Source organism: Oryctolagus cuniculus, chromosome 6, assembly GCF_964237555.1.
Source record: "Oryctolagus cuniculus chromosome 6, mOryCun1.1, whole genome shotgun sequence".
Taxonomy (NCBI): Eukaryota; Metazoa; Chordata; class Mammalia; order Lagomorpha; family Leporidae; genus Oryctolagus; species Oryctolagus cuniculus.
Genome location: NC_091437.1, coordinates 16984692 through 17006847, shown reverse-complemented (window position 1 = coordinate 17006847; position 22156 = coordinate 16984692). Strand labels below are relative to the sequence as shown.

Sequence of the window (22156 nt, the reverse complement as noted above, 5' to 3'; positions counted from 1 at the left end):
TTCTGATCACCATGGAAAACATTCAGATTGAGCAACTACTTTTTGGGAATCAATCCTTCCTACTGTACTTTCCTACTGTACTGATCTCCTTTGGGTTTTTCCTTAATCAACTACAAAACAGGCAACATAGAAGAAAGAAGGAAAATATCACAAGCAGGAAAGTTCCATTCTCTAAATGAAGGGAAATGGTGTCGTGATTAAGGTCAGAAACCAAAGATCAGAACTGAAGAGAGGAAAGTGGCCTTTTACTCTGATGAGTAAGTGTGTGAATCACCCCTAATACTCGTTAAAAATGCAAATCCCTGCATCTCAACACCAATGTACACATCAAAACCTCTTTACAAAGCACCTAGGGACTCATATTTCACTAATCCAAGTGGCTCCTAGGTATGTTGGCATTTGATGTCTAAGTAACAGCAACGGATTTTCTTAAAAATCCTATAAAACCAATCAAGTATCTAACAACAATCAGTACAAGAATATGTTTGTAACATAACATCAAGCTAGGTAGCAAGTGACAGGAATATTTTGTCTGACATGGCTTTTTTTTTTTTTTACCTAAGTATTACATTTCTTACAAATGTTGCAAGAAATTGTATTTCTGTGCTTATCCATGTCTTAGGAACCAACTAACAAATACAAAGATTTTCTTGGAGCCAGCTCCCTGCTCATAGCACCTGGAAAAGTAGCAGAAGATGGTCCAAGTCCTTGGATCCCTACACTCACATGGGAGATCCAAAGAAGCTCCTGGCCCCTGGCTTCAGGTCATCCCAGCTCCAGCCACTGCAGCCATTTGGGGAGTGAACCAGTGGAAGGAACATTCTCTCCTTCTCTGTTTCTCACTTCCTCCCGCCCCCCCCCCCCGACCTCTGTAACTCTGCCTTTTAGATAAATAAATATCTTATTTTTTTTAAAAGACTTTCTCAAAAGGGAAAAGTTATAGGTGACTGGAGACCTCAGTTCTGGTGTCTATTGATCTCAGTGTGCTTTGCTTTTTTTGCCTTCCATAAAACCGGATGTTGTGAAGACAAACTTGTTGTACACAACTGCCCTCCACTGGGAGCAACCGGACATGGGGTGACAAGAAAGAACTCACTGCATCAAGAGCTCATTGCTAGCCAAAGATTGCCAGTCAAGAGCTTAAGCTTAGGATTGCAAAATTGTCCAACTTTAAAGAAAAGCTGTAAATCCTGCTTGAAATGTGAAATCTCTTCATTGTTAAGTGGTTGAAACTATTGCAAAATACCTAACATATAGCTTAGGCCAATACTTTTAAGTAACAAAACACTTTTGGTTGGCTGGATTTGGTATGTAGGCTAATCTGTAGCCTTGTTAAGATCCTTCCGCATTCTAAAATCTTATATATGTCTTTCCTTTCTCAGCTACACAGATTTATATAGCCATAGTGATGGCTGTAGGCACCTGGGAACAACCCAAGTAGTAACTAGCAGAAACTAGTGATAAGGCACTCCTTCTTTACAGATTTAAATTCATATTCATTTTCTAAGGCATCCTCCTGAAAAGGTATTTGGTAGAGCAGTTACCTGGTTGTAGAAACTTGAGCAGTGCATCCTCATTTAACATGTCATGGCTAATGACTGGGTCTGTACAAGTGAATGAGATTAGCCAGGACTCAAAGATCTGAGCAGTCAGATTGCCTGTGACTCATGAAGTTGATCCTGCAAGTGGCAGGGCCAGTATTTCCAAGTCACACACAATGGGGATGATTATTTAGGACAAAAAAACACTTAAGCTTTATTCACTCTTTTGCAAACCATAAAGGCTTAAGCTATCCTTTACCTCTCTGCTATAATGCATTCAATCTCTGAAAGTCTGGATACTTCTGTCTTCAATACTAGGTAAATCGAATGCAATCTTACTGAATTTTAAAGAAGCAGGCCATTGAATAATTTCCAAAACCTAGTTTGGTATTCATAATGTATGCAGCATTGGTGCCCCATCCTCTACACATACTGGAGATTCAAAATTACATTCAGAAAGATTCCTTCAGCTGTGTTTTTAAGTTTTTCCTCCAAGTTAATAGATTTCTGCCCCTGGCACTGAACTATCCTTTGTTATGTTGATGTTCTGGAAAAATTACTAAGTTCCATTTGGCATTTTATACACTAGTGACTCATTTGATCTTTACAGATTATAAAAAGTCAAAGTATTAATAGAAGAATGTAACAATCCTTCCCCATGCCCGCCTTTTGAAGGAATTAGTGGCTGGGAATTTCTAGGGGTGTAGAGAAAACACACCTGGATTGAAGTGGGTATCCTTGTTCTGCCATTTATGCCATGACTTGGGGTGATATGACCTAGCATTTGTTTATTTGTTCACCGTGTGCCCAGTGTTCTATGTACACAGCTCCCGATCTCACAACCACCCTGCAAAACAGCTATTTTGATCTCCGTATTACATATACTGAGGAAATAGCTGAGAGATTGGTAAGGGCTTGTCTGACCGAGCTGGGATCTGAATCTAATTCAGTCAAGTTCCCAAGCCCATATCCTATTCATTACTTCCTAGTGCCTTCCTTGCAGGACAGTAGAGAGAGGCTTTTTAGGCCCTAGTTTTCTCACCTGTAGTACATGGAAGTTAGGCAAGAAGACCACTGAGTTCTTCCTGAAGTTTTCTAACATCCTATATTGATATCTCAGGGCTTTCCAGTACAGAAAGTATGACTCATTATTAGGCAAAACCCCCTATGGATGTTTTCAGATACCTCTGATCCTGGCTGAGATTTTCAAACAGGATGCTGACAGATATACTTAATATTAATCTTGTCTCCTGTGGTGTTTGGATTCCTGCCAATTCTTTGTCACTCAAAACAATGGAGAGCATTATTTTCCCTGTTCTTTAATTTTCACATAAACCTACTCTATACTGTTTCTCTTTCTAACCCTGAGCCATGGGTTTTTAGTTAACCAGACTTGCTTTTTTTTTTTAATAAAAATCCTTATTTGCACATTTGATCAACTATAATACAGATTTCTGAACAGTTATTTAAATCCATAATTGTCTAAGCTCTTATTAGGACATTATATAAGGGGCCCATACTGTGGGACAGCAGGTTAACTTGCCTTTTGTGAAGCTGGCATCCCATGTGAGCACCGGTTCAAGTCCTAGCTGCTCCACTTCCTACCCAGCTCCCTGCTAATGGCCTGGGAAAGCAGTGAAACATGGCTCAAGTGCTTGGGCTCCTGTCACCCTTGTGGGAAACCTGGATGATGCTCCTGGCTCGTGGCTTTGGGTTAGCACAGTCCTGGCCATTGCAGCCATTTGGGGAGTGAACCACTGGATGGAAGATCTCTTTCCATCTCTCCTTCTCTCTCTCTCTCTGCTTTGCTTTTTACAAAAGAATATTACATAAAACAATACCAATCTCTATCAAACTGAACAACAAAAGGAAGATGATGTTAGAGGACACACTGCCAGTTGTCAAGTGACCTATTAGAGTTAGTAAAGATCCAATATAAACTTCTTTCCATATCACCTACATATATGTAATCTACAAGCATACTTGCAAGCTCTCATTGTAATGAGAGTGCATGTTGAGTTTAGGTACATTATTTAAAGGCATTTGGCTATCTAAGCTACACCTTGACAAACATCAGCATTTTAGATACTAAACAAATTTCTATATAAATTTAGAAATGACTTCATCTGTATTTTTCTGTTCTGCCAGTTTCACCCAGAAATTAATCTTTCTGATGTAATCAGAACTACATGGTAACAAAGCAACACAACAAACAGCTCCTTAATTATCTCAGGATTACCTACCTTTTCTTTTGAGACGTTTCCAAGATGTTCAGTTTCTAATCTGGCGGTTTTCTCAACCGCTTCAAAAATGAAATGGCATCAGATCATTGTACAAGTTAATTGTTTCAAGAATTTAAATTTAAAATCTTCAAATAATAATTATTGTAATCAGCATTCTTCATAGCTTCTTGGCTTGTTTTAGGCTTGGAAATGAACACATTATTTTTTTGCTGTCCATTCCTGATAACAAAACTCTGCTGAAAACCCACCATTAGTTGACAGCCTTCTCTATGCAGGGCAACTGTCCTGGGGACTGTGCAAAGATACAGATATGTGACTTCTAAGAGCTTATAGTCCAACACAGGAAAAATCGACAAAAACTGTTGGATAAGCCAAAAGATGATAAATGCCATTAAGAGAGCATTCAGAAGTACCTGAAGAGATTTGGAAAGAGCTGCCATTTTACTTGGGACATGAAGATCAGACAAAGACATAGAGAATTAGGGGCAAAAGGAATAAAGCATTCCTCTCTCAGACTTATCATTTGGTACATCCACTTTGCATTTTCTTCTTGATGAACCCCTTTCCCACATTCATGAGTGTCCTTCAAACAGTTAATGGCAAGTAGAATTAAAAGATGATCTTACTTTGGCATAAAACATTTTGAAACCCAGGTATATGAGGTCTTGCATCAAAATAGGTTATATCAGTTTCCACAAACTTTTTGAAGTGCCTTCATACCTCTCAACATGGTTATCTTGAATTCCTCATGTGAGTAATTCAGGGCCACATCCTTCAATAATTCTCTTCCCCCTGATAAACTTGTTTGATGGGGATTAAGGGACAGCCTTCCCCAGGCTTCTTCATTTCATTAAATCAACCTCCTGCCACTTACTTTCACAAGTTAGAAACCTGGGAACCATCCTGGTTATCTTTATCTCCTTCATTCCTGCATTTAATCCATCAGCAAGTCTTACAAGTTCTACTTATAAAATAAAAATTAAATACACTTGGCCATCAACAAAAAATGGTTGGGAGATGGAATATTTTCAGCCATAAAAGGAATTAAATTTTAGTACATGCCGCGACATGAGTGGATCTGTAAAACATTTTGCTTTAGTGAGAGAAGCCAGATGGAGAAGGACAAAGATCATGAGATTCTACTTATGTGAAGTTCCTGGAGTAACTAAATTCCCAGAGACAGAGGTTACCAAGGGCTGGAAGGAAGCTATTGCTTAAGGTCACTGCATTTTCGTTGGAAATGATTAAATCTCTAATCAATATACAACACTGTGAATGTGTTTAAGGCCACTGAACTATATACCTACAAACGGTTAAAATGAAATATATTTTACCCTGGCCGGCGCCGCGGCTCACTAGGCTAATCCTCCGCCTTGCGGCGCCAGCACACCGGCTTCTAGTCCCTGTCGGGGCGCCGAATTCTGTCCTGGTTGCCCCTCTTCCAGGCCAGCTCTCTGTTGTGGTCAGGGAAGGCAGTGGAGGATGGCCCAAGTGCTTGGGCCCTGCAGCCCATGGGAGACCAGGAGAAGCACCTGGCTCCTGCCTTCGGATCAGCGCGGTGCGCCAGCCGCAGCGAGCCAGCCGTGGCGGCCACTGGAGGGTGAACCAATGGCAAAAGGAAGACCCTTCTCTCTGTCTCTCTCACTGTCCACTCTGCCTGTCAAAAAAAAAAAAAAATATATATATATATTTTACCCTAATAAAATGATTTTTAAAATTAAAAAAATTATTATATTCTTTCTGGTTCTACCTCTCTAGCACAAACTACCACTACCTCTCACCTGGACTATTGAAATACTTACATTTGATCTGTTCTCTGCTTATCTTTAAGCCCTCATCCCTTGCTACTTTCCCCTTTATTTTCTTTGCTCCGGGACCATTAGATATGAAACTAATATTGACATACACAGAACTGTTCCCCTGAACGTTTCCTTCATGCCATTTCCTGTTGCAGGATGCTCTTCCCCTGCCTCTATAGGCTTAACTCCTTCTTATGACTGATGTTTCTGTTGAGATATCATCTCCATTTAAAAAATGTTTTTAGTGTCCTATCTCATCGATGTGCTCTCCACTCTAATGTATTACTTTATATCATAGACTTTTAATTATTTTCTTAATTGCATTAATCTCAATTTGTAGTTTCACTTTTTACCAATTTATTTAGCTTGCATAACAGAGCAGGTGGTAACACCATTGCTTGAGGTGAGAAAAAAAATTGGAAGACCACGTATGAAGCAAGGATGGGTAGGATAGTTAGATAAACAAACAAAAATATAAACTTTACTTATGAGAGAGAGGAAGATGGATTGGAGATACAAATTTAGTAGAATGCGGGTGACATCAAAAGCCATGAAAATGAATCATACAATCCAGGAAAAACTGGAGATACTGAAGAACTCAGTCCTAAAGCTCTTTCTAGGTTCTGTACAGTAGGATGCTCCAAGTTAGACAAAGAAGGAACAATTAATACAGAGGAAGATAAGCCAGAACTGTAGGGTTTGATATACACCAACAAAAATGTCAAGAAGAGAGATATGTTATCCGCATTGTATAAATCCATGTTCCAGCATTAATGCAGAAGTATTTCCACTGTATTTGACATCAGGAAGATTGCTGGGGACCCTGAATTGGGCACTTGCAACTGAGTACCATCATCTCAGCTGGGTGGGAAGAACCAGACTTAAGTTGATTAAATGCAATTGGAAGTGATGTAAGGAAGGGAAAAGAATGTGTTGGCAAATGTTTACTGTATTCTGAGGAAAGGGTGGGACAAAGAACTGAGATAACGGTAAAGTTTTGCAGAGATGTGTGATGTCAGTATGCTTCTATGCAAATGCAGTGTGTGATGCAAATTTGAAATAAGGTAAGTAAACCACAATACCTGGACAAGTCTGGAGCTCTAATGGGAGAGACCTTCTCCACTGCAGCAAGGCACAATCAGGAGCACACAGACTTGGCACTGGACAGATGACTGTGTTCTGCACTGATGACTTGTGTGCTCTCCGTCAGTCATAGGCAGGATCACTCCCCTGGTGTATGTATGTGGGGTGGTGGCAACGGATGTCACAGGAGACACATGAAGGCACCCAGTAGGAGAGTAAGGAAGCAACCTGCAGGGGGAAAGTCAGAGCTAATTTGCTGGGAAAAGTTGAATGTCACTCTGAGGTCTATAACCATGCAAACAAAGTGAAGCCACTCAGGTTGGAGTGGAGAACACACACAGGGGCTTTTAATGTATGCATTTTTTTTAAAAAAAGATTTATGTATTAGGCAGAGTTATAGAGTGAGAGAGACAGAGAGAGAAATCCTCCACCTGCTGGTTTACTTCCCAAATAGCTGCAATGACAGGGACTGAGCCACACCAAAGCCAGGAACTTCTAGAGTGGCTGGAGCCCAAGCACTTCTACACGGGTGGCAGGGGCCCAAACACTTGCATCATCCTCTGGTGCTTTCCCAGGCCATTCGCAGGGAGCTAGGTTGGAAGTGGAGCAGCCAGGCCTTGAACAGATGCCCATATAGGATGTTGGTGCTGCTGCCGGCTACTCTACCCTCTACGCCACAGCACTGGTCTCTGACCGGTTATTTTGTCAGGCAAGTGATGGAAAGAGCAAAGATGAGTATGTGCAAGGAAGTTTTGAGAAACAGAAATGTTGAGGCCAGTTCATGGAGGGCCTTGAATGTCAGGCTAATACATACAAACTTTGTTTCCTAGACAATGGGAAACCACTGCAGGATTTCCTGACTGTGAAAGTGACATTATCAAAACTTTCTTGCTGTGTAAGTAGCTTGTCTTTAATGAAAAGCATTGAGTGTTAAAAAGAAAAAACAATCACTGGGGAAGGATCAGGTATTAGACAGTGAAGATAGATGGGAAACTTCTTCCTGCAAGGGCCAATTGGATATTCATAAAATAATTTATGGGCTATACAAAATTATTAACTTAAAAATTTGCCTGCTATAGATTTATTGAATTTTGAGTCCTACCTGTGGTTGCCTCAACAGGGCCAGATCAAATACAGTTTGCTGGCCAGATGTTCTCCATAGTTGATGGAAAGAAACAACAGTGTACTTAAGCCAGGCCATTGAACATTAAAGTCCTAAGAAATCATAGCATCTGTGGGAACCAAACCAACTTGCTGGGTCCATGAGGCTATACAGGTGGGAACAATAATGGCTGGGCTGGAGTTGGGTAGGATGTTACCCAAACCAGCTAGAAGAAAACATGTACCAAGAGAGGGACATGCTGATTACTTAAGGAATTCAATAAGAACCAGAAAAGTAATCTGGAATATTCAATTTAAGAAACAATCATAAAATGTTGACCAGGGCCAGGGTCACAGGTCAGGAAGAATCCAAAACGTGGTAGCTATTACGGACAGGGTTACAGTGGCAAAGTGCACAGGCACTAATGACACCAAGGTCAAGTGCTGGCCCAGAGTGCTAAGAAGGTCAGGGGCTAGTCAGCCTAAAGGACAGAAAAGGAAGGGCTTTGGAACGAACACTTAGTTCAGTTTTACAGGACGGACCAGCCTAGTGACAGAGCTCTGATTTCAACGTGGAGCTCTACATTTTGAGCCCTCTAAACATACGTGTGTGCCACCAATATGAGTTTAAACAGTAAAGTGAAAAGCCATTAAAAGCTACAGTTGGAGACAGGTCAAAATCAGTCTACGAGTACACTGTGCAGAAAAATCAGTAGCTTTTCAAATTAATCCTGAGATCTGAAAATCCCCTTAATCCTGGGAGCCAGCAGCTGTGTTAGTTATGTCTTGGACATCACTGGAAATCTCAAAGTATAATTTGTTCCCTGGTAAATCTGTCAGGTAAGTGGCTTTCATTTTTTTTTTTAATTTCATAAGTTAATTCTGTCTTGACAATAATATATAAAGTACTATACACCAAGATAGAATCCTATCAAGTTTTTTTTTATTTATTTTTTATTTTTTTTATTTTTTGACAGGCAGAGTGGACAGTGAGATAGAGAGACAGAAAGGTCTTCCTTTGCTGTTGGTTCACCCTCCAATGGCCGCTGCGGCCGGTGCGCTGCGGCCGGCGCACTGCGCTGATCTGATGGCAGGAGCCAGGTACTTATCTTGGTCTCCCATGGGGCGCAGGGCCCAAGTACTTGGACCATCCTCCACTGCCTTCCCTGGCCACAGCAGAGAGCTGGCCTGGAAGAGGGGCAACTGGGACAGAACCTGGCGCCCTGACTGGGACTAGAACCTAGTGTGCCGGTGCCGCAAGGTGGAGGATTCGCCTAGTGAGCCGTGGCACCGGCCCCCATCAAGTTTTATTCACTATACATCGATTCAACACTTCATGACCATCTTACAACAGGTACTGTGCCTGGCTGTGGATACAAAGAAAATTAAAACATCATCTCTTGTTCTCCCCAAGAAACCTACAGCCTATGGGCAAAGAATGGTAAGTAAAGATATACTTTCAGTAGAAGTTGTGAGTGTCAGCTGAACAGGTTTATGGGTGTAACTCAAGGCAAGGTCAGGATAAGGGTGGGAAGGTAGAATTGGTGAAGGAGGAGTCGCAAAAGGCTACCACGAAGAAGGCTCGGGGTAGGGTAAGAGGAAACCCAGAAAGAGAAAATACCTGGATGAAGCCTTCAGGGGCTGAGCAGAGCGATCACTTGGGAGGGAACTGCCAGTAGCTGTATAAGGCTGAGGCAATGGCTAACACACTTCAGCAAGGTTCAGACTTTACTCATTAGATGTGCATTTTTATTTTGTTAGTATTAACTTTACTTCTTCTCCTCCCTTGATTGGAAGTTTATCAAGATTTTTTTCCCACTTTACCTCATCATATAGTGCTTGCTACAATGTACACATGCAATAAAGCTAGAAATAATACCAAAAATCTCACCGAAAGAAATACACACGCAAACCCAGTCATTTAAAAGCTAAACAAGTGGATGGAAGATCTCTCTGTCTCTCCTCTTTGTCACTCTGCCTTTCAAACAAACACATGAATACATCTTCAAAAATATAGGTTAAAATATTTATTCAGCACCTTAGACTAAATTAACTAAAGGGAAAGCTGAGGTATTTGAGATAATACAGATTGGTAGATGGATCAGTTTTCTTCAGGAATGTTTTCAAAGGACCAGTCTTTAAATACAATATATATAAGAGCATTTATCAGCATGTCCCCACAGGGGAAGAAAAAATAAAATCCTGGAACCAGTTTCCATGTCTTTAGGATTTTATACTAATATTGTATCTTGATATTGCTTTATTGACAAAAAATTAAGTACTTAATTTTGTTTGCCAATACTTCCACATATCTATTTTTGTTTAGAACCCACAGCTTCTGCTGAACAAATTACTTCCCTTGGCTTTAGGTCAAAAGCAACCTCAAAGAAGGCCATCATTTCTCAATCATTGACTCTTGGGACTTACATGGAGAAGTTTTAGCTATGATAATGAAAAGATCAGCCACTGGCATCTGAAAATGTTGTCTAGAGCGTCAAGGTAGGCATATGTCACAAGACCTAGCGTTAATATGTTTTCTTCTTTGAATGCAATTAATAAAAGGTAAGTACTGGCTCACTTCCAGCATAGTCAGCTCTGCATTTTCCTCAATGCCTTGACATTCTTTTGGTTTTTAGAGTTAATTACAGCCGTCTGACCTTGGCTTCTAAGACCCCAAGATATTAGCAGGGTCTTAGAAGTTCATGAAAGAGATCCATTACATAAATGCAACATTTCCATTTTTTATGCAATCCTGTTTTAATGATAAGTATAGTTATAATATATCTAGAATTCTGGAGCATGATCTTAATTTAAAAAAATTTTTATACAAGTTTATATGTCAGAACTTATATGTTAGGTGCTATCCTAATTTAGCTCTAATGATATAATAACTATACAGATATATAATACATTAAGACTTGGTTTAGAAAACTGTATTTTGAAAGGATTCTCATTTTAATATTTTTAAAAAGTTAACTGGAGCTTTAAGTAAAATGATTTGAATTAGTTCATGTTATACATCATTTAAAGTGAAAATGAGTGTTTCTGATTGTGACATATCCTACAAAAATAAAATCATATTGAAAAGAAGTCCCTACTGTCAGAGATACACTTAGCAACCAGGAATAAGAACAGGGTTTTGTCATGTGTCCAGATTTTAAAAGATCCATGTACTCTAAAGAGCCATCAGAAGTGCTTCTCTGGTTAGCTGGGATAGAGGGACTGGAAGATCTTTAGTAGGACAGGTTGAAGTCTTGTGAGTTAACAGAGGATAAGACGTTTACTTGGTTCAGAATCCTATTACAGACAGCTCAGTGAGATGACAATTCTGCTATTCTACTCCCTTATAAATTTAGGACCTTCTAAAGAGTTAAGGCAATAGAGGTATTCGACAGAACTAAGTTAGTTAGTTTTAGCCTGCTGACCCATCTTATAAGTAGCTGCTCTGCCTTTGCAATCTCATAAGAGTTCTTGTTTTCTTCCATTTGTGCTGTATCCATGTGTCTTTCTGCCATCTGTCTTGCACTGTTTCATTTCCTTGGCCTCATTCACCTTTGTGAGTTGTAATCAATCAGTTTATAGTAATCAAAGTGTCGTCTGTGGCTGAAAATTCCTCCCCTCCTTTGTTTGCCATGTGGAACTCTCTAGAATAGGCCCCCTGCTTATGCACCAGGAATAGCCACGGAAGACAGTGGTCTCTGGAACATGTCCAGACCATCTTAGTGGAGCAGACGCTCCAGATGGAGATGATAGTTTGTCATGGCAGGAGTTCCAGGTCTTGCTGAAAACAGGGGAAACATTCTCAGCCCCAGTTTGTGGGATGAAAGGAAGCACCTGCAGAAGATGGGTGACATTTTCAGGCTTGCAGGCCCTGCTTAATGAGCCAGTGTGAGTTTAATAACATACTTCTTACAGATCAAACTGCAACTAAGCAACTCAGGGGCCACGCTGTTCTTATTACTTCTCCTCTTTATTTCTTCTTAATTATATATCAAATTGTGGCTATATTCAATTGAGAAAATTAGAAGCACAGTCAAGTAATTTCGTGTACAGATAGGTTTGTGGGGAGCTGCAAGAGAGAACGTCTTTCACTTTTTCTACTTTGTCATATGAAGTTTATACCAGGGACAGCCACACCAGGGTTGACAGCTGGTGCATAAGAATTTGCACCCTCAGAATCTCCAAGTCAGCTGATGTTGACAAACAGAATGTCCATCTGCTATTTGACAAAGGAGTGCCCAAGACTGCTCTGCAAATTTCCTGGAAGGAAACGTCATTGTCCTTGACTGTGGTCTGGGTTGTTGAACAACACTCCAAACAGCACACACTCTTCTGGTGATCACAGCAGTCTCCACGACTAAACAGGAGCCCTCTGAAACGGATCAAGCTCCAATTCCCATGTGCCTTGTCTGACATTTAGCTAATGCTTGCCCTTTTACAATCTCTCCGGATTCAGAAGCCAGGAGACTTTTTAAAAAACCATTCCTAAGGGATGGACAGAAGGAAGAGAACACCATTTCCTGATAATGGTATAATTCCAAAATTAGTCTTATAAACAAAGGAAGGAGGGGACCTTGACTCATTAAATTCCCACAGCTGGTGCAGCTAGAACATACTGGACCCCAACCAAAAATTTCAGGATGGATCTTCTTACTCTTTGTTAACTAGAAAATAAAGATATTTCCAGGTCTCTCACCAAGGAGGGGCCGAAACATGCAGTCTGAAAATGGTAAGGACAGAAAAACAAGCAATTCTGTGCTTTCCTGATCAGATAAAACAGTGGATGGCTCTGTTCTCCAAATGTGTAAGACTTAACTAAATTACATTAAATGGGACAATGAAAGTGTATTTTCTGTCCAGAAAGCGTTCCCACTTTTTATCTGGAAACTCCCTGGCCCCTGACCTACAGCACATGACACAGGTATGGTCCTTGGTAACACACCACTGCCTTGGCCAGTGCAATTGGGCCAAGTGCTAAGAATGTGATCTAAGTAGAGCCTATTAAATTCATTCTCCGAGATTTCTGATTAGACTGTGAGAAAGAGACTCTGTTCCCAAGACTTGGGTATGACTTGAGGCTCTCGGGTTGCAAGTACTACCAGCCAACATGGACTATCTTAAGAAAAAAAAATTACAGAGAGATTCTCTCTCTCTCAGTATAGAAGGAAAATTTTAACAACCAGATCTCAGGAAAGCAGCCTCAGGGATACAGATAACCAAAGCTAACAGACATTTTCCACAAGGGCCAGGCATCAATCTCCAGGATGAATCTGCTGAAATCTTCCTCTGTCTTCCCCAAATCAATTCCACCAAGGCTAATGTCCTTGGAAAAGAGTAAATGTCATTGGCTCTGCTAACGCCAGCCCTTCCCTGGGCCAAGGGGCAAGAGAGGCTTAGTGGATGATCCTAAAGGATCTAGGAGAATAAGAGAGGGGTCCACACCTAAGGAAAAGTCATGCTTATACTACAGGAAGAAGAAAGGAGTGGCTCCGTGCAGGCAAAGCAGGAGCTGGTCTCAGTAGTCTGGTAAGCCATGGCAGTGAGGGGACCCTTTTTCCATGTCTGGCTGCAGTAGCCCAGATGAGACCACTAGCAAAGAAGGGTCCAATGAGCAGTCCAGAGGCCCTGCGGCTCAGCCTCTTGATCAGCCTCAGGAACGCAAATTTCTTTTCTGCTGAAACCAGTCACATTTTGGTTTCTCTAACTAGCAGCCAACAAAGCCCTGATCAATGCTTTAGCTTTTACATCAATGCTTTTAGGACCAGAGACTCTCTGAAATGTCCTTTTGCAGAAACAATCATCCCAGATTTGTATATACAAATGAGGTCACAGCCTCCAGCTGGAAGCAGCAGCACCTCTTGGGATCACATATGTAATAAATCTGTAAGTTTCGCAGGACCCCTGTTCAAACACTGATTCTCAAAGATTACACAAAATCAGTGAGAAGAATTCAGCTCTGGAGATGCAGTGGTTCTATTTTAGGAGCTCTTTAGGGTGCAAAAGAAGAGATAATCTGACAGGCAATGGGCCCTAGAGGTTAAAAAGATACATCCAAAGGAACTTCAATTAGTCCATGGAAAATGAAAAAAAAAATTAAGTTTATTTTGGCACAAAAACCTTTGAAATCCAGGCACAGTTTTTTCATAACACACATTTTCTGTAAAATGTTTAACATCTCCTAAAACTGTTTTGGAAGAGTCTCAGCAGTTGAAACACTGAGATCCCAGAGCTGGCCTTGTTACTATCTTAGAAAATTCCAGATAGACAGGTAGATAAATATGTGTTCAAATGAACAGGTGACAGGAATTGCATGTGAGGCTATTAAGAAATCAGTTCACAGGAGCTCGTAAAGCCACTGCCTACTGTATCTGTTTTAATAATTTTAATAATTTTAATAACTGTTTGAGATAAAAGTCACACGACCAGAATTCATCATGTTAATCATGTTTAACAGGCAATTCCGTGGTTTCACCATATTAACAATGTTGCACAACTACTGCCAGATCTAATTCCAGGACATTTCACTGCCTTCACATCCCTGGTTCCTCAACACCCAGTTGCAATAGGAGCTTTGAGCCTACAGCAGTTTGCATGACACGAGGTAACAACACCAGTACATGGGACAGAAGATTTGGACTCAGTGCTGAAGGTGGACATCCTGTTAAGATATCCATAAAAATATTGGTCAGGATCAGCTCGGAGATGTTAGCAAAGAGATTTCTCCAGAAGTCAGGACGGCAAGAATCTAAGACTTAACATTAATGAGATAAGTTTAGACACAGTTTGTGTCACGGAAAAAAAATCCCTGCAATATCAACTCCATTACAAGCTTCCTCTGCAACCTAGCTGGCTGTATTCTGACTGGAGTCCTGGATACAGCTGTCCTGGAATCTATCAGCTCTACCTGGCAAGGATGTCCTCTGAAGCAGAATCAGGAGAGGATTCATGGACTGAATGACTTCCCCTGTGGCAGTGAAAACATGCATGTGGTGGCTGCGTGCTTTATTTCACAACTGTCTGTATTAAAAGAAAAGCATCAGAAGAAATAGAAAGAAAAGAAGTCCCAAACAGGGCCTTCCCTTAAGTATGCTGGCTGGAAATCTGCATTTTGGTTAACAATAAGAGCTTTCATTGTATCAAATGACCACCACATGGCAACAACAGGACTCTGCATAGAAGACCTTTTGCAAAGTAACTTGGTCCTCCTAAACCAAAGGAAACAAAGGCTGTTTTGAAGGGTAACCTTAGGTTCCTGCATGTGGAGGTTTACCAAAAGATGAGCTCAGCCTTTGAAGAAGTTCAACCACCATTTCCCAGGGTTCTGCTGGTAACCAAAGATGTAAGCGCCTCAGGTACAGGCTGCAGACATGACGGAAGGAATCTGCTTCGGGTCACAACTGTTTGCACACAGAAAAATCAACAAAGAGGTTTCCTGCTGAGCCAGTTTTATAAGAAAGATGTTTTTCTCTTTAGCTCAACTCTTCATTGACTTAAATCATTTATTTCCTTGGAGAACTAAATTGAAGTATACAGTCAATAAAATAGTTTTCTGTGCTTATGCAAAAAAATATAAATAAAAAAGGAGGAAGAGGAGGAAAAGTTTAGTGGTTCTCATCACTTTGAATACAAACACACTTGAAAACATTCTGGAACATTCCTCTGATCAAAAGACTTTCACAGCAATCTATAGATGGCTTGAAAATGAACCAAATAAGGAAAAGCTGCACATTTGGATATGAAGAACAAATTTATTTGGAAATATTTAAATAATCTGTTTGTGGGAATTGAAATAATCAGATTATAACAGAGGAGCTTTATATTATTCCATGTTGCCCGGCGCAGAGGCTCACTTGGCTAATCCTCTGCCTGCAGCGCCGGCACCCCAGGTTCTAGTCCCAGTTGGGGCACCGGATTCTGTCCCGGTTGCTCCTCTTCCAGTCCAGCTCTCTGCTGTAGCCCGGGAAGGCAGTGAGGATGGCCCAAGTACTTGGGCCCTGCACCCGCATGGGAGACCAGGAGGAAGCACCTGGCTCCTGGCTTCACATCAGCGCAGAGCGCGGGCCGCAATGCATCGGCCATAGTGGCCATTTGGGGGGTGAACCAACTGAAGGAAGACCTTTCTCTCTGTATCTCTCTCTCACTAACTCTGTCAAAAAAACCCAAAAAACAAAAAACATTATTCCATGTAACACAGCATGTAACTCAGAACCAACACTTTCCTCCTCCTTGTCAAGTGAACTGTCCTAAAACAGACCATCAGAGTGTGCAGCCAGATCACTTGATAAAGGTAGGAGGCAGGTTCCTAAACTGGTTCACTCTCCATCAATTACGGGGTCTGAAAATTACACCAGTGGAAATTAATTTCTTGGATCATGAAGCTCTTTTGTTCATTGGGAAGAATCTTTTTTTTTTTTTTTTAAATATTTATTTTATTTAGTTGAAAGGCAGAGTTGTAGAGAAAGAGAGGTCTTCCATGTTGTGGTTCACTTCCCAAATGGCTGCAATGACCATGTCTGGGCCAGGCCAAAGACACGAGATTCTTCTGGGTCTCCCATGTGGGTGCAGAGGCCCAAGGACTTGGTCCACCTTCTGCTGCTTTCCCAGGCACATTAGCAGGAAGCTGCAATAGAAGTGGAGCATCTGGGACTTGAACAAGCGCCCACATGGGCTCACTAGCTCAGGTTCACTAGCCATCAGGGAAATGCAAATCAAAACCACAATGAGGTCTCACCTCACCCCAGTTAGAATGGCTCTCATATAGAAATCAAAAAACAATAAATGACGGTGAGGATGTGGGGAAAAAGGAATCCTAATATACTGTTGTGGGAATATAACTGGTACAGTCATTGTGGAAGACAGTATAGAGATCCCTGAAAGATGTACCACATTGCTGGCCCCAGAAGCTATTTTTTTAGTGCAAATGCCCCTGGGATGCATGACTCATTAAATATTACATTATATTTGATTCTGACCAGTAGCTGAGAGTGTTTTCGGGGTGTTGGTTCTTGTCCATCACTCCTTCTTTCCAGTAATGGGCTATCCCTTCCTTTAAGGAAATGATTCTTTGCCAGTCAGAACATTTTCCTACCCCACCCATTTCCCCTCACCCTGCCATTCAGTGGCAGGTGTGTGACCAAAGCTCACTCCATCAAAATTTCCCACCCTGGCCACTAAAACTGTAGTTCATATCCAGGGGTGGACCAATCAAACCCAGCACAGAGTTCTTCCTTGTACTATTTCTAATGAGAGTTGGTAAAAAAAAATTTCTTGCTTGCTTCTTTGGAGGGCCAATTATAAGAGCAGCCCACAGATGCTGAGGGTCATGTTTCCAGTCTTTGCTGACATCCAGCCTCAGAGAATGAAGTCTCAATGCAGAAAGCAGCAGAGGTAAGTGACACAGAGTGTCCTGATGGTATCTAGACTCTGCGTCCATCGGAATGTAAGGCTAATGGCATGCCTGTGAGTCTCTGGTTTGTTTACAGATGCTAATAAATCATATTTTCTCCTTAAAGTCTTATGGCTCAGGCATCTGGCATTTGTAAACAAGGACACAAGGTAACTAGGGGAAGGATGGTGTTTAAGTCAGAAATATGTACGTGGGGGTGGGTTATCCCTGATTGTTTTGTGGTTAGAGACGGGTCATGGTGTGTTGAAGTTACTGGACTTTGTTTTTCAGGCTTTATTTTGAAGTGAATTCAGAGGTATCACCTCACCCACTGTTGGTGAGAATGTGAACAAGTACAGCCACTGGGGAAGACAGCATGGAGATTCCTCAGAAATCGGAAAATAAATCTACCATGTGACCCAGCCATCTTACTCCTGGGAGTTTACCCAAACAAAATGAAATCAGCAGATGAGTCATCTGTACCCCCATGCTCACTGCAGCTCAATTTATATTAGCAAACATACGGAGTTCACCAACAGATGAATGGATAACGAAAATGTGGTGTATATGCACTATGGAATACTACTTAACTGTAAGAATGAATGAAATCCTGTTTTCACAACAAAATGGATATAACTGGAAACCATTATACTTAGTGTAATAAGCCAGTCTCAAAAAGACAAATATGTTTTCCCTGATCTGTGGTAACGAATAAGAGTACCAAAAAAAGTAACATATATGAGCAAAATTGATTTTTTGAGATTTGATGATCATTTATAGCTCTTGTCTCTACTGTTGAGGAATAGTTTTTTTTCCTTCCTACTATTTGTTGAATTCTTTAATTAGTGCAGCGTTAAGCTTATGATTATAAAATAAACAAAGTATGTCTTTGTAAAAATTAAAGAACAAGAAAGGATGGAGGAGAGAGGGTGGAAGTGTGGGTAGGAGAGATGGTGGTGTGGGAAGTATCACTATGCTCCTAAATCTGTATATACAAAATTTGTGCACCTTACAAAAATAAAAAAATTGGAAAAATAAGATTATTTATTTTTATTTGAAATGCAGAATGACAGAAAAAAAGAAATCTTCCTTTGCAGGTTCATTTCCCAAATACTTCCCATGGCTGGTGCTAGGCCAGAGTGAAGCCAACACTCAGAACCTCTGTCTAGGTCTCCCACATAGATGGCCAGGATCCAAGTACTTGAGCCATCTGCTGCCTCCCAGGGTGTGCACCAGCAGGAAGCTGGATCAGAAGTGGAAGGGGGACTCGATTCCAGGCACTCCCACGTGCAATACAACAGTGTCCAAAGCAGTGGACATTGTCTCAAGACATTCACTGTTTTGATTCATGATGGACTTTAGAATAACTGCTTTTTAAAAAATTTTAAAATTTGTATCATAAGAGCATCAGGGTTTTTCCCCCTATACTAGTCATGTTTTGTTTAAGCAGAAATACAGCAGAAAAAAATGGGCAAAGAAGGAAAATTAGGATTTAATGTATCTCCCCTTCCCATTAACCAGTAGTGCCCTGATATCCCAGTATTATTTACATTTTGACCAAATATCCAAGAGATAAAGCTGTTGTTAGACAATGAATGATAGTAATTGTATCAAAAACAAAAGTAACAAGAATTAGATATCTTCCAATAACATTTGGTGTACCAGGTTTTGGAGAGGCAATGCAGAAGTTGCAAACTTCTCTCAAGTGAACTGAAGGCCTATCTCCAATGTGTTCTGTGACCATCACTAGAAAAAATGACTACATGCATAATATTCTCTTGTGGATTTTACTCTTTAGGTTTCAAGGCGATGAAAACAGACTTATCAATTGTCTTTACGTTATTTCCGTGAAAGTGTAAAAGGCTGGCCTTCAGCACACGGCCCAGGTGACAGGTGTCGCATGCCACTTGAACCCCAGGAAAGTGCCATTCCAGTTGGAAAACGAAAGCTAACTTGCTATTAAGGGCGTCACCACGCAGTCAGAGTGCTGGGAGTGTATCTCTTCCGCAGCCATCACGCTGCCTGCACCCTCCTCCCCCGCCCCCCCGCCATGAGTTTCCACATTGCGCCTCTTTTCCCAGAATTTCTTATGAGTAACAAAGGAAGCCAGCGTAGGAGCAGTGGCATGTTCCCGGCTCCCAGAGTGACACACATCAAAGGCAGACATTCCTTCCTGCACCGGGCAGAAACGGAGTTCCGTGCCGTTGCGACACAGCCGAGAGGGAAGGCCCTTGGTCTACTGGAGCCGGGCAAGTTCCTTGGTGGGGGCCAACTTGCTGCTCCAGGGGTTCGCTGCCCAGGTGGGGACCGCACTTCTGGCTCAAGGGCCAGACAACCAGCGTCTCTAAGTTTCTACTTACTGTTGCAGAGTCTGTAAACAGGGCACTTACCTCAGCGGTCATTCCAGGAGAAATCCTCGTATACATGCAACGCTTAACAAAAGGCCAGCTGTTAACCACAGCCAACGTGCTATGAACATTTCTCTGAGTTACCCAGATTGCAGCCCCACCAGCCTCCCCTGTCTGGCTTTCATTAGCCCATCGGCGGAACAACAATCTGTCCCCTCCCTGTGCCTGTCGCCTGTCTGTGGCAACCGGTCTGTGCTTGTAGGCCAGCTCCTCCACCCAGTCCACAGCCCCAGGCCTGAGGGCCACCGGCCTTGTTCGCAGGCCCTGGTCTGCCCCCACTGCCACCCGCCTGCTCCAACGACACTTCCCAGACCTATTTCAACGCAGCCCTTCCGCGTCAGAAGCTTCCCCAGAGCCAACCACCCGTTCCCCCTCAGCCTATCTCACTGTGAAATCGAATCCAGCCGGGACGCAGCGGTTCGCGCGCTTTCTCTGCCCACAGACGCATGGCTGTCCGGCCGGGCCCTCGCGTACTGGGGCTTCCGGTCTTTGACGCCAATCAAACCCCAGCCCTGAGGCGGGACCGCGGGCCGTGCGCAGCGGCGCGTCACGTGACGGCACTGACCTCTGGGGGCGGGCTTTCCCTCACGCAGCATCTTTATCTCCTCCGAGAGCTCCAGCGCCGTGATGGCGGCCTCTTGTTTAGCGATTGCCAAATCGGTTTGCAGCTTTTCCACTTTCTTTTTGTGCTCCAGTTTCTATAAATAAATAAATAAGCAAGTAAATAAGTGTTTCCGTCAGAGGAGACAGACACACCGGCAGAGCAGAAGGAATGAATGACACCGGAATAAACAGTGGTTTGCAGCGCGCAGAGATGGCGCTCCTTGCTTATCTACACGCATTGCTGTCTGAGCCCTCGACCATGGAAGCCCACCTTCTAAAGCACAGCATCTTGTACCCCTGCGAGGGCTTGCACGTGGATCTGAACCCTGAGCAACGCTTGCCTGTTGGAGAAAAAGTCTGGTTGCCAGTTAGCACTGAGCACTTAGGGACTAACGCCCAAAGACATGAGGGCTTTCTCCAGGTTGTACGGAGACTTGTGACCTAGTCAGAGCCTCGATTCTGGGTCATTTTCCCTCCAATAGTTCCGTGTTCCTTGCACCCCAGTGAACTCTGAAGTGTGTGATGTTGCCAGCAATGCGGATGTGGCCCGATACTCACTCTGAGATCCGTCTCGGAAAGGGGTTAAGACGAGCCGTGGTTTCCAAGCGGTGAAGCCCAGGAATGCTGAGCTATTACTAATCTGACTGCCCGGGTCTAACCCTCTGGCAAACTACCTTGGAAGATTATTACATCCTCAAAGGATTCATCTCGAGACTTCCAGAAAGCTCCTTTTATGGATTTCAACATGAATTTGGGCAAACACAGGAGTTCTCTGCAACTTTGGAGGAACCGCCTCTTGGGAGAACTTTCCTGTTGCGCTTGGGCTTTTCCACTGCCGCACACACCTTGCCCAGGCTCCCTGGGCTGCTGATCAGGACATCCAGGAAGTGAATGGCTAACTCTGCTTATCCACCCGACATCAGGAGATAGGGAAAGGCATGGTTTGTGGCGTCTGAAAGGTTATCATGGTGGGGCAGCAAGGAATCACCCTCTGCTTTCAGAGTAATAGACCAGACCTCCTATTTTTAAAGACGGGCTGTCTCCCTCTCCTGGGCCCAAAGCACCGAGATAAGGATTTCACTGCAGGGAACTTGTTAGCAGGCACTTGTTTTGCAATTTTGCAAAGGAGAATGGAACTTCTTTAAAGGGAGTTGGTGGAGTAGAATTCGCGAGGATCCACCCAGCTCAAGCCGAGGAGGTCTGTCCTGAGCCAAAACACAGGTGCGGGTCTTAGCAGGTAGTATTCCTGAACTCCCTCCACGCACTGGTGTGTCAGGTGCTTAACGGCCCTGAGTGTCACCAAGACTGACAAGGTCTCTGCCTCCAGGCCACTAATGCCTTCCAGTGAGTTCCCTTCTCTGAGTCTCCATTCGCCAAAATCCTTCCTAATCCAGTCTCCCTTGTAAATTAGTGCAGAGAGGGTCTCAACCGCTCAAGAACTATGTCTGTTTGATAGCTGTGTTTATTGCAGGGAATTGTGAAACGGTTTGAATCAGACCGTGATTATGTGATCCATTCCAGACCTGCAGCAAAGCACCGGGCAGGCCAGCAGTGGTCGTCTGTGACCTTTCCTGACGCTTCTTCAAGACTCTTCCATGCTCAGATTTTTATACTTTCCCGAGCTTTGAAGACAGTAAGTGGAAGGAAGGACACAGAAATGAAAATTGAGAAGGGAGGCAGAAGGAAAGTATGGGGCTGACGCTGCGGCTCACTTGGCTAATCCTCTGCCTGCGGCGCTGGTACCCCGGGTTCTAGTCCCGGTTGGGGCGCCGGATTCTGTCCCAGTTGCTTCACTTCCAGTCCAGCTCTCTGCTGTGGCCCAGGAAGGCAGTGGAGGATGGCCCAAGTGCTTGGGCCCTGCACCCCATGGGAGACCAGGAGGAAGCACCTGGCTCCTGGCTTCAGATCGGCGCAGCGCGCCAGTCATAGCAGCCATTTGGGGGGTGAACCAATGGAAAAAAGGAAGACCTTTCTCTCTCTCTCTCTCTCTCTC

The 22156-nt window shown here is 42.8% G+C and overlaps 1 protein-coding gene and 1 long non-coding RNA gene across 13 annotated transcripts in view; one reads left to right on the top strand and one right to left on the bottom strand.

The window, feature by feature from the left end:
• CCDC192 (coiled-coil domain containing 192) overlaps positions 1-22156 on the bottom strand; it is a 298623-nt gene that overhangs the window by 135546 nt on the left and 140921 nt on the right. For all 8 annotated transcript variants that reach the window (XM_051843386.2, XM_051843381.2, XM_051843383.2 and 5 more), the window contains one exon: positions 20126-20258. In XM_051843386.2, the coding sequence (XP_051699346.2) occupies positions 20126-20258 (133 nt within the window). The remainder of the gene's footprint in view (positions 1-20125; positions 20259-22156) is intronic.
• LOC138850133 (uncharacterized) lies at positions 7751-18190 on the top strand. 5 transcript variants are annotated; one of them, XR_011389688.1, is made up of 6 exons: positions 8517-8607; positions 8745-8868; positions 9122-9208; positions 10137-10266; positions 17053-17154; positions 17444-18190. It is a non-coding gene; the product is annotated as an uncharacterized lncRNA (long non-coding RNA). The 5 variants fall into 5 exon arrangements; XR_011389689.1 differs by having other exon boundaries at positions 7751-8607; positions 8745-9208; positions 10094-10266; XR_011389687.1 differs by lacking the exon at positions 8745-8868 and having other exon boundaries at positions 8541-8607.